Here is a 12247-nt window from a genome sequence, read left to right on the forward strand (position 1 = left end):
TATTGTCCACTGGATCAAAGCCTACCTTAGTGATAGGAAACAGTACCTCATCATCAGGAACTGTTCTTCTCGGATGTTAGATGTTACTTCTGGCATGCCTCAGAGAAGGGTCTTGGGCTCGCTCCTTTTCTTAATTTTCATCAGTGACCTGTTAGATGTTATTGCTGAGCAGGTTTCTGCCCTATTATTTGCCAACGACTGTGCTGTGTTTAAAGAAATTACGTGCACAAAAGATCAAGAAATATTACAGGGCACCTTAGAAGCTATTTCTCACTGGTGTACAAATTGGGGTATGCAGTTCAACACTGATAAAACGGTACTTTTAAGAGTAACAAGAGAACTATACCCGTGTTCTTTTACATATCAGCATCACAACAGTAATATTGTGGATGGTTTGTTTGGTTTGGTTTGCGGGGTTTAACGTCCAAAAGCTACTCAGGCTATGAGAGACGCCGTAGTGGATGACTCAGGAAATTTCGACCACCTGGGGTTCTTAAACGTGCACTGACATCGCACAGTACATGGGCACCTTGCTTTTCGCCTGCAACGAAAAGCGGCCGCCGAGGCCGGGATTCGATCCCGCATCCTTGGGAACAGTAGTCGAGCGCCGTAACCACTGCGCTACCCTGGCGGGGAATAATATTGTGGAGGTGGAGTCATATAGATACTTAGAGGTTACGATTACAAAAAATAACTTGGTCGAAACACATATAAGAAACTTCTGCTGCTGCAATTTGCAAACTGTGGTTTCTTAAGCGAAAACTTAGGAATGTTCCTGCCAGTACTAAGTGTCTTGCCTATAACAACTGCGTAAGAGCTAAACTTGAGTATGCAGCGGTTGTATGGGACCCCCATAATAAAAAAAAAAATATATCATACAACTCGAGCGTGTGCAATGAAAAGCTGTGCGATTTATATTTGACAAATATAGAAGACATGATTCACCATCTTTGCTCATGAAACAATACAACATACACACCCTAGAATCCCAATGAAAGGTTAGTCGCTTCATCTTGCTTCATCACTGCCTACAAGGAAAAATAAAAATGAAGTTGCCTAAATGCGTCAAAGCTCATTGTACGAGGAAAACCCGACACAGGCAGGAATACTCACTGGCACCAAATTTCGCCCGCACAAACACATTTAAAAATAGCTTCTTGCCCAGAGCTGTATCATAGTGGAATGTTTTACCTTCTCATATTTTTCACTCCAGCAATTTTGCAACAGAGTTGGAATGTCATCTCCTTATTTCATGAGTTTTGGTTTGCTTTGTGTTGCGATGCCTGTCTATATCTTCAATTCTGATTGATTGTTTGACTTCTTTTTTTTCTCTATGCATATGCTTGTGATTCCTTGTATTGTAAAATGTTTGAATGTGCCCCTCCTGCTAGGACCATGCATAGTCCGCAGTGTTTCAAATAAATAAATAAATAAATAAATAAATAAATAAATAAATAAATAAATAAATAAATAAATAAATAAATAAATAAATAAATAAATAAATAAATAAATAAATAAATAAATAAATAAATAAATAAATAAATAAATATTTTTTTAGAATACACCTCAAAGGCCCCAGGTGTGTATTACACGAGGGACAGCGGCGTAAAATCAAAGTTATATATTATTTATCAAACCAAAATTATTTTCTCCACGAACTTATTAAAATCTTGCGAATTGGAGTGGAGCACGGCTTGATCATCACATGTCAACTGTACGACTTTTTTCAGTGTTTTTAGGTATGTTTTGTTGTTTGTTTTTGAGTCTATAGTGTACGTTATGTTCCTGCATGTAATATCTCTGCTGATATAGAGAAGTATGTTGTAATTATGACGTTTGCTTTAATGCCCTGTTAGAATTTATTTCCTGCGTTGCGCACTACTGTACAACACATTAGGGAACTGTGACCTCATTAGGCCTAACCGCCTTTTGTCCCAGTTCCTTCTTTCATTCCTGAAATATAAATTAAAAAAAAAAGTGAAATGACGTCGATTGTCTACAAAAGACATAAGCCCTTTACAATTCAACGTTGGACGAGGGTTCCTTGAAAAAAGTTTTGCCTAGATTCTTAAACTTCCGAGGTATTGCAGTCAGTAGGAAAAAAAAGTACTCTTCTTAATTTTGCACTCGGGAGTGAAGTCCAACTGAGCAGGCACCAAGAAATTTGCAAATGACAAATAAGCATTAAATATTTTTTTTCCCCTGCGCACACCATGACCCTATTTCACCATGGCCATATTTCAGAACAGTCGCCCCTGTGTGACGTTGTAGATGAAACTTCGGCTGATTGTGATGTATTGACCAAGGAGCCTATACATGTGGAAATAATTTTCTGGCCTCCTTATTTGTTGCTGCGGCAGGATTGTGTAATTTTAAGTACTAACGGGACGCGATGCCCGCCTCAAACAACTGGTTGCTGACATTCGAAGGAGCCTTCCAGCTGCGTAATGTGAACCACTGACATGAAGACTTTCCCGAGTGATTGACTGAAATGTGAAAGCTGCAGGATTCGGAGGTTTTTATATGGTGGCAGTCAATTAAACTGGATCTGCTGCAGCTACTGCAGCGCACACGGAGTCGGTGCATGTACAACGAAGCCGGCGAACTGTGTCTAAGCACTCACCCGAGGCCGGGGCAAGCATATCTACTTGCGGATTTGTAAACAGCGTAAATGCATCTTCCCAATCTTTTCTCGCTGTTGCTCATTTCTGCACTTAACCTCGCTAACTTCTCGCTGTTCTTTTTATTCCCAGTAGCGGCAGCTCCGGTTCTCGAGGTATCAAAACAGCGACTGCAGCAACCTACAGCGTTTTTTCTTTATTCAGTGTTATTTCATTCAGCTAATAATAAGACGCTGCCACTATGCTTTTCACAGTATAAGAATGAAGGGAGCTGCTTGAGTGTATAGACGATGGAAGAGTCTCCTTGTGAATTCCTGTGATGCTTAAGCCCATTGGGGCCGGATAAAGGCGGAAGAACAAAAACACTCGGCGCTGGTGTGGCAGCAGGTCTGAAAGAGAAGCTCAAAGAAAGCAGGTCTCAGCTGGTCTCGAAGAAAGAAGGCTTAAACTGAGGTACAAAATTTATAGTTTGTGATACTTCTACTTAAGATCGGCGAGACAATATAAAACAGGCTAACAAGATATATATTCACTGTCATGAATCCGGCAGCATTATGCGTTGTTGCTGTTGCAAGTTGCAAAAGTATTCCAACAAGCAGGGCCTTGTAAAACCGCAGCATTAAAGGCATCGATGCGCTCGACGTGTTTTCGGTAAGAAACTTCAGTAGATGCAAAACCTCAGTCAAGCGCTCTATATGGTTATTAAGGCGATGCCTACAGGATATGTCTCCATCAATATAATTTTCTAACGTTTAAAAATCGGGGTTTTCTAGCGCATGGATTGTTTCACCATAATAAACGTGACCTGTAAGGCGGCGAGCTTATCAGAGCAGCGAATGTATGCCAGAACAGAACATGTTTTAAACAAAAAACCTCCAGACTTCGCAGATTGTCAATTTTAGATCCTTGCGCACGCCTGAGGTTAGGCCAGGTGTCTCTGAAATGTAAGTACAACCGGCGCACAATGTTTCTCGAACTGTACGAGGCTAATGCCCTCTGAACCTTTAAGGTTAAAATGAGTTGGCCTAAATGCAACAACAGCAACGGAAAGTTAGCAATTGCCGAATTGAAGGGCAGGTCGTTCCCGGCGTGCAGGAATGCAAAACCACAAATACAGATAGCTGCACATCTCGCGATATACTCGTCACCATTCTCTTATCTTTAGAGCATCCAGAACACCTTGAGATGCGAGGAAGCTCGAAAACAGCGTGGTAGACAGGAGCTAACTTACAGAAATTATTACGATACTGTGATCATATTACCAGGTCGATAAAGTCGCGCAAGAAAGGCTCCGTTTCGAGACATCCTGACCGTCAGGATAGAATCTGTATTTTTCCAGATATCTCTCTACACGTTCACGAACCACCGCAAGTTCAAAATGGACGGTACCACTCCATGCGTACAACAATGGAACCTTATGCACTATAGTTGCGTTGTGTTGGAATTCAAGATCACGAAACGTTGTTGCGCACGATGTCCTGCTTGCGTCAAGTCTGCGGCAGGCTTTGCGCACTCCGCATTCATGGTTGGAAGAAATAAAGCGCCCGTTATTAATGGTCCGACTGGAACGATTGCGTCGGTTAATTTTGTTGCGACGCTTGTTTGAAAATAAGTTTTATTTAAGCAGACCTACCTATTGGGATGTATATTGCCAATTGTGGAATTATATATACGTACCTGCATAATATGTGCGAGCAACGCTTTCCTCTGTCGCACTTCTTTATATATTTTTTTTTTTACGTAGTAGCAGTATGTGGTTATTTTATTATACATTCAAAGGAAGGAAAATGTGTTTGCCAGCCCCGATACCTGCTATCTGATATCTGAAGCACCTGAACTGGCTCGCCGGAAATAAAGGAATAGTGAGGAAGCGAGACGAGATCAGAGGTGAGCGATAGGGAGAAAGGACAACAATTCTCAAATAGTTTCGAAAATACAAAGGCATTCTGGACCTTGGAGCGTAGGTTGCTAACACAGTCCATCGCATGGGGTAGAGGAGGGGGGGGGGGGGGAGGGGCTGGGTCAGAACTTTTATGGGACACTGGAGGGATCAGACATACTAAGAAACGCGCCGTTAAGTAAATCATTATTTACTATCTGCGAATAGTTATACGGGCCTTCAAGCGATAAACGCAGAAAAAAAAAAAGAGTATAACCAGAAAAGGTGATTATTCAGTGGTACGTTTCACGTACGCTGTTTCTGGAATGTAAGATATTTTTTTTCACTACTAAAGAAAGAGGAATCGCACCGACGATATTTTAGGAACCCATAAAGAGAGGCAATGGCTAGGTGAACCAGTCGTGTTCCATGCGACCAGAATCTGAAAGCCTTAAAGCTCGCCTACAAGTTCAAAACCTTTCAGTGCGCGCTTAAAGGGGTGCCCACAAGAAGTCGAAGTCACTTAAAACGCGGGCATCGCACAATCAAATAGGAACATCTTTCAGCTGGAAAATGTCACTATCCTACACTGCTTGGTAGGAGGCAGGTAGATGGAAAGTAACTTCCATAAATATAGGGTCGATAGATCGAATTGATGCCGAGCACATTTTTTTTGTAGCCGTCAATCTACTCTAATTCTGATTGTATTGCAGCCTTGATTTTATTATTAACCCATTTCTGTTTAACCGCTTCTCTTCATCTACAAGCCTTGGACCCTTTTCTGACCGAGACTTCTGAAAACCACCGAGGCCGGTGTTTTCGCCTTCTCAACCTGGTATCTGACAGCAGGAGAGAGAAAAATAATCCCAAACACCTCTTGCCATCTGCCATTGTTTTCACAGATTTCACACAGACACCGACGCCACCGGCACCAGACAGTCTTCAACTTTATGGCGCGCTCCTAATGCTATATCGCATTAAAATAATAAAACAGTATGCCGGAGGCATTTTAAAAAGCAACCCGTCTATTGGTGTAAAACCAAATACATCAAATGTTTCGGTCGAATTCAAGAATATAAGCCCGGTCGCCATGGCTCAGTGGTCAGGAAACTCGATTACTGAGCTGCATGACCCGGGTTCAATCCCGGCCGCGGCAGCCGCGTTTCGATGAAGCGAAATGCGAGGCGCGCGCCATGTACTGTGCGATGTCGGTGCAAGTTAAGGAACCCCAGATAGTTGACATCATCCGGAGCCCTCAATTACGGCATTCTTCATAGCTTGAGTCTCTTTTTGACGTCAAACCCCACAGACCAAGGTAAACCAAAGTAAACCAACCAAGGATATACACTTTGACGCGAACGTTCTATATTTAAACATTTCTTCTTCAGAATGGTGTTACCTGAAATGGATCGTCATGGCTTAGTTTATTTAGTTGTTGTGGGAGGCAGAGAACAAGCAATTTCCACCTTACCTTTTTCTTTAAATACAGTGACCAGCAAACGATATTCGGACGTACCATAGTACTTCTGCCATGTAAAGCTATACCTTTCATTCGACTAGGTTTGAGTTACTCGTTTTATTTAGTTCAAGATGTCACCATAGCAGCAACTCGTTCCCTTTTTCAAAATTCTGCAGCCTCTGAATTAAAGGCATTTTATTGATTTCGAATCCTTCGGCATTACTCTACGGCTTCCTTTTGCCATGCCAGAGGGCTGCAGTGGCAGGAAGTAAGCTCTAAGCTAGGAAACCACCTTACTAATTGGGATGTCGTGATACGACTGCTTACAGCGTACAAGCACCTGCACACATTCAGAAACGCACTCTTCTATCTCCCGCTCAGTAACTGTCCTGCCAAGTGCATATACTCCACCTCGGATTGTGTGGTCGCCTATTGGACCAAAGCACGTATAGGGGTGCAGCGCTGATCCCTCTGTGTGGACAGCGAACTGTACTGAGCTCAGGATGATGATGCCACCCAGTATGAAAACTGACCTCTTGGTCGTTTGCTTTTTCGGCAAAGTTCCGTGGAGCCATACGTTGGCGATGCTGTTGATGACATGAATCGTTTTCTAACACTCTTCTCGTGCATTCTGGCCCTCGACAGCAGCGAAGATCTTGAAAAGCATTCTGTATAAGACGCTCACGTAGCTGCAATTCGAAGCGCCAAGTTTTGAGCAAATGGGTACTACTTCAAGCGGAAGGAGGGTGTGATAGCTACAAGGAAAGTTACTGCATTAAAATTTGGAATCTTGTGCACGACGCGAAACCCCAGTAGTCTTGCTCGGCAGGAAGAAATAGCGGTTACGGAGGATGCTGTAATAAAGTGATTATCCACCAGCTTATTCAAAGAAATGTCCAGCAATCTAGCTAGGAAATTTATTACAGTATACTGTTTGGCCGCTTGATACCAGATAATCTCGTGAATTTGAGCTCACGCTGAACAGCAAACACGCCAATTTGGGGATCCTTCAGAAATTACAAAACTGGCGGACACTTGTGTCAGCGCTCTGCTCCAGTGCCTGTCGGTTAGGAAATGGCGGTTCTTTTCTTAAAACTCGTAAAATCTGCCCCTCCATCAGCAGCTTCATGACATGGTGGCAGTATTTTTTCTATTTCGTTCACCTGTATCGCTGGTGAGCTGGCACTTATTCCTAGAATGTCCTGCATCAATTCGCTCGGTTCTTCCCTTTGCCGTCATATGTTAACTTTACCGCTGCTCAGTGAAGATAATGCGGAACCAAGTAGAAGAACAGCGAACTTTGACATTACTGAGAATTTGGTAAAACTTATTTATTGCGCTTTTCAGCACTTTGTCCTTGCTAAGGTCGGTGATCACATTCACGACGGGACATGACCATGTGTGGGCACTGCGCATTTAAGAGAACCAAAGAACTCACAAGCGCAGTTTATTTACAGGTCGGGGTTTTTCTTCATTTCTTTTACTCCTCTGCGTGGAAAAGCGGTATAGTCCCACTGCAGTGATCATTAAAATGTGGCCGCAAAGCTCGTTTGAGACGTGGGTACCTTGATGTACGTCGGTACTCCGTTGCTGGCGTAGCCTCCACCATAGCCGCCTCCTCCGTGACCGCCGTAGCCGCCTCCTCCATGGCCCCCGTAGCCGCCTCCGCCGTGTCCGCCACCTCCATGATGTTTCTGACTGCCGTAGTGATCGTGAGAGCCGCGGTGGTATCCCCCGCCTCCGTACTTATGCCCGCTGCCATCCCTGTAGTGGTTGCCGCCGTGGCCGCCGTGTTGACCGTGGTGGCTCTTGTAGTGGCCATGGCCATGTTTGTGGTAGTCATCTCCGTGTCGGTGTTTGTCATGGTGCTGCTTGTGGTGATGTCCATGATGCTGGCGGCCCGCATGGTGGTCGTGGTAATCGTGGTGCTGGTTGTACTTTTTCTTGTGGTCGCCATCATGGTAGTCGTCATAGTAGCGGCTGTGGTGAGCTGAATCTTCTTTGTGATAAACGTTTTTGTGGCCGTAGTTCTTATGACCCCGGGCTTTGTAGTGGTCGTTGCCGTACTTCCCTCCTTGCTTACCGTGTCCACCATAGTGATCATTGCCGTAATGCTTTCCACCGTAGCCGCCATGGCCATGTTTTCCATCATGGTCGCTGTGGTACCGTTGGTAGCCGTGACCATGGTTTTCGCCTCCGTAGCGGCCGTGGTTTCCGTGGTGGTTGTCGTAGTCATTGCCGCGGTGCTTGTACCCGCCGCCGTAACGGCCGTGAGAGTGGTGCCCGCCGTAGTTCTTATGGCCGCCGTAGCCGCTCTGGTGACCACCGTGGCCCGTAGCCATGGCCTCGAGGTCAGGTTCGCTGCCATCGGGCCGCTGCCCAAACTGGGCCACCTCTGTTCGATTGCTGCTCTGTTCCACCGCCGAAGCTCGGCAGTGTAAGAGAAGGAAGCACAGACCAAAAGGGACCTAGGAAGCACCAGAAGAAAGGCCGAGTTACTGACTAGTCGGGTTATACGGTACCACACACATGCCTTCGGAAGATTACCTTCGTAAGCACTTTTAGGCGTCTAGGCCTTGATCTAAAATAATTTCCTAGTAGTACAAACTCTCGTGCATGAATACACACCACACTCCCCTTATGTCAGCATATGGTGAGATTTGTAACATGAGCACAATGAAACTGTACATGATATTCAGGCCAGGAAACAAGCTCTATCTATAAGCAAATGTGTTATCAGCGGAGTAGATATGACCAGCAGTGTTAGTCTTTTGTGAACCGAATCCAGCGGCATATAGCCAGAAAGCTGCCAGGCTTCCAGCAATCCCTAAGGCGCAGCCAGGCGCCTCTGTTTTTTGGCACGTATCTGGTCGTTACGACCGGTAAAGTAGACAAGTGCCCTGGTTGTGGCCCGGGCAGAATGTTCTTGGTGGTGCGGGTGCCCGTGATATCCTTGGTAACCGCTGTGATAACTGCCTCTGCCTCTTTTGTACCCGTGGCCGCTTCTTATTTGCTGGTTCCCGTGGTTTCCATGGAATCCTCTGTGGCTGCTCTGATAGCCCCTTCCATGTCGATGATAATTATCTCCGTGCTTGTGCCTCCCTTCGTATCCGGTGTAGTGGTTCCCGTAGCGCTCCTTTCCCCCGTGGTGGTCCCTGTAGTTGTGGTGATTGTTATAGTAGTTGCGGTGGTCGCCTTCATGGTAATCGTCGTAGTATGTTTTGTGGTCTCCGTACTCCTCCTTGTGATAGACATTCTTGTAGCCGTGGCTTCGGTGACCCCTGTTCCTATAGTGGTCTCCTGCGTAGCGTCCCCCGTGTCTGCCGTAACCTCCATAGCGTTCGGAACCGTGGTGTCGACCGCCGTAGCCGCCGTAATGGTGTCTGCCGTGGTGGTTGTTGTGATACCTGTTGTAGCGATGGTCACCGTGACGTTGCCCTCGCCGGCTGTAGCTGCCTCGTTGACCGCCGTGGTTGTTGCCGTGATGCCGGTGCCCGTCACCGTAATGCCCGTGGGAGGGCCTGCCTCCATAGTCTCCGTAGATGTGGCTTGCGCTGACTGCTCTCGCGACGTCTTCTTGAGTGAGCAAAGGCATGTTTTCCACAACCACAACTTCAGTGAGATTGCCGATAGTGGTGTCGTCAGCATGGCACATAATGACGGCGCACAGCGCTAGCAGGACCTGTTCGGCAAAGGCAGAAGACATGCCGGTAAAGGTAGAAGATAGGCTCTTCACTTGTGAGGGATGCGACCTGCGATATTCTCCCAATTTCTGAGAAAAATGTTTTAGTCCGAGTGAAGGAAGCCTCTGTAAAGTGCAGTACGCTTTACACGTTGAAACCTTCAATTTAGCAAAGCTAGTATAACAATGTTACTTCGCAAATTTTCCTAACGTATGCTTACGCATTCTCTTCCATTATGCTGCTTTGTCCTCTACATAAAAATGCTGTGTCAGGCATTTTTCAAGCGTTTCTTGAATATTTAGAGCTCATAACACTAACTGCGAGGGCAAATCATTTTCTCTAACAAAGACACAGGTGTTTTAAAAATAGAAAGTATTCTCGATTTGGTTTTGCATGAGGTCGCGCTTTTATAGTGCTTTACACGAAACGATGCGACAGCATTTACACTGTATAGCAGCGGTTTTGAAATATGATTATCACAGCAATAACAGCACGCAAGCTGATAGAGAGTACACAATCACTTCATTGAGCAGGAACACCCATGGCTGAACTCACTGGTATAAGTCACGATGGCACACATTATATGGATGGCCATGCATAATAAAAGCACACTACACAGCCAAGAAATCCTTTCTTTACTGCGCAGCAATACGTCCACACAGTACTGTACAGAAAGTACGCGTACTGCATGCCTTGTCCTACATGCATAGAGACATCTGATGCTCGGACCATAAAACGACCTAGTGGTTCAAAACTTGCCGAGTAAAAAGCTACTCCTGATGTCCCTGCTAGGCAGCTCTTCGTCAATGCACACTAACGTCACGCCATGCACCCTACTTAAAGTGACTCCACGTAAACTGCACCGAATGTCGGTCCGAAGAAACTGAGGAGAGGTCTTCCCCGATTTCTTTGGACGTCACCTTACCTTTTCGCGCCACATTGCACTGCTATTTTCGACATGAAAAGCTTCCAATTACTCATAAAACACATTCGGCTTCTGAAATATGCGAGCAACCATATAAGTCGATCGCGAATGGCGCTTTTCATTTTTTTACTGCAATAAAAGCGCCACCTTGTTAACGAATCACGGCACTCTATATATAATCGGCGGGCCAAGGCGCATCGGCAACTGCTCACCGTAAAAATCCTGCGCGGAGCCATGTCGGCGCTGTGGACGACGACGTAGACGGCACAGCCGCTGTCGTCTTCCCCTCTTCTCGAGTCCGCTCTGTTCACAGTCTGGAAGGGCCGCGCTTCGCTTTATACCAGCGCAGATGTGTCGCCTGTGACGTCGCGCCAGGGACCGAGCTACCTTTTCTTGTTTCGCGACATGCGCTCGCCGAGCTTGGCTCTAGTTTTCCTGTCGAGAACGCGCCCAGGCCTAGTGTTCCGTTCATCGGCGCCTGCCCAATCGTCCGGAGCGGAGATGAAGCGGTTCCTGTCCCGGGACCGTTCACGCTCGTCGCAGCACCCTCCGCTGCCGTCTTTTCTTTTTGCTCCTCAGTACCTCCCGAGGCTCGGTTTATTTTTCTCGTAGCCCATCCCATGCGTGTCGCGGCATTTGCTGTTGCCTTCTTGAAGCGCCTCTTTTGTTCTTTGGCGGGAGCGGCGTTGTTGTTTCTCGGTGTCCTTTCGCGCTCTGCCATCCTGGGAACATTCCAGCTACTGCCCCTGTGCTCGCTGCCGAGGAGCTAAAAGAGAACTGTGGCCACGGAAATGAGCGCACTCTCGCATGTGCTTCGCTTTTCGGTGCCAGCAGTCTTATGGTGTTGCTGTAGCTTCCCAGCCGAAGAGAAATCCGTGCCATTACTGCTCATCCGTGACTGCAGCTTCGTTTCACTACAAGACCTTTCTCGGTTAATTGGGTTAACGCCTCAGCGACGGCCATGCGAACAGGCTCACTTGTTCTCGCGTCACGGCTTAGTTTTGAGACCACTCGGTGCTGCCGCCCACGCAGTGTGGATGGCGCAACAGGAAACGCGTGACTGGAAGGCGAGGCACAAACACTGCCGGCGAGTGCCGAGACGCGCTCTGCAACCGCGCATTTTCTCGAGCGTCCCGGCGCTTTGCAGGCGGACTTGGACAAGAAGCTCAAGAGGGTTTCTTTATCTCTGCCTCCCCCCCCCCCCCCCCAAATGTGACACTCCGAGAAAATTTAAAGACAGAAAGTGATCGTATACGCAATTAAAGAAGCTGAAAACGAAACCAGGCACGATAGATTGCGTCAGGAATCTGTAATATAGGCTCAATTAGGCAACGGATGGTGACTTCCCGATGCAAGCTGTGTTGCCAGCCTCATGTAGCTGTCACGCGAAGTTTCTGCTTTCTTAGCTGTACAGAAAGCTGGCGTCAAAGTGAAGTGGGCAATACGTAGATTTGCCGCCCACGTGAGGACGAAATGTGTAAACCGGCGCGCGTGCGATAATGACCTCGGGCGACGCGAGTAAAGACGAGGCGTCAGGCCGACACCGTTGGCCGCCTGGGCGCCTGGAATTGTCGCAAGGCACGCAGTGTATTGCTCCGTCGAAGGGTTCACCTCCCTTGCCGACAGGGCTGCTTCCTTAGGTCATTTGGCGGTCAGCACCGTATACGCGTGGCGACCAAT

At 46.7% G+C, this 12247-nt stretch overlaps 2 protein-coding genes across 2 annotated transcripts; both read right to left on the bottom strand.

The window, feature by feature from the left end:
- Positions 1-7389: 7389 nt before the first annotated feature.
- Positions 7390-11031, bottom strand: LOC146202852 (uncharacterized). Its single transcript, XM_084585172.1, has 2 exons — positions 10780-11031; positions 7390-8427 (listed from the first exon to the last, which is right to left on the bottom strand). The coding sequence occupies exons 1-2, from the start codon at positions 10801-10803 to the stop codon at positions 7486-7488; spliced, it is 966 nt and encodes a 321-aa protein (XP_084441298.1). The 5' UTR covers positions 10804-11031; the 3' UTR covers positions 7390-7485.
- On the bottom strand, positions 8638-9665 carry LOC146202853 (uncharacterized). The gene has a single exon (XM_084587518.1). The coding sequence runs from the start codon at positions 9663-9665 to the stop codon at positions 8787-8789; it is 879 nt and encodes a 292-aa protein (XP_084443644.1). The 3' UTR covers positions 8638-8786.
- Positions 11032-12247: the final 1216 nt, after the last annotated feature.

This window comes from Amblyomma maculatum, chromosome 1, assembly GCF_055883805.1.
Source record: "Amblyomma maculatum isolate TAMU_Amacu chromosome 1, ASM5588380v1, whole genome shotgun sequence".
Lineage (NCBI taxonomy): Eukaryota > Metazoa > Arthropoda > Arachnida > Ixodida > Ixodidae > Amblyomma > Amblyomma maculatum.

Excerpts from the sequence above, each read along its gene's own strand:
- LOC146202852 (XM_084585172.1), bottom strand. The coding sequence starts at position 10,803 with ATGGCTCCGCGCAGGATTTTTACG. Across the intron at positions 8,428-10,779 it reads CTCCGCGCAGGATTTTTACG|GTCCCTTTTGGTCTGTGCTT; the intron begins GTGAGCAGTTGC and ends GGTGCTTCCTAG.
- LOC146202853 (XM_084587518.1), bottom strand. The coding sequence starts at position 9,665 with ATGTCTTCTGCCTTTGCCGAACAGGTCCTGCTAGCGCTGTGCGCCGTC.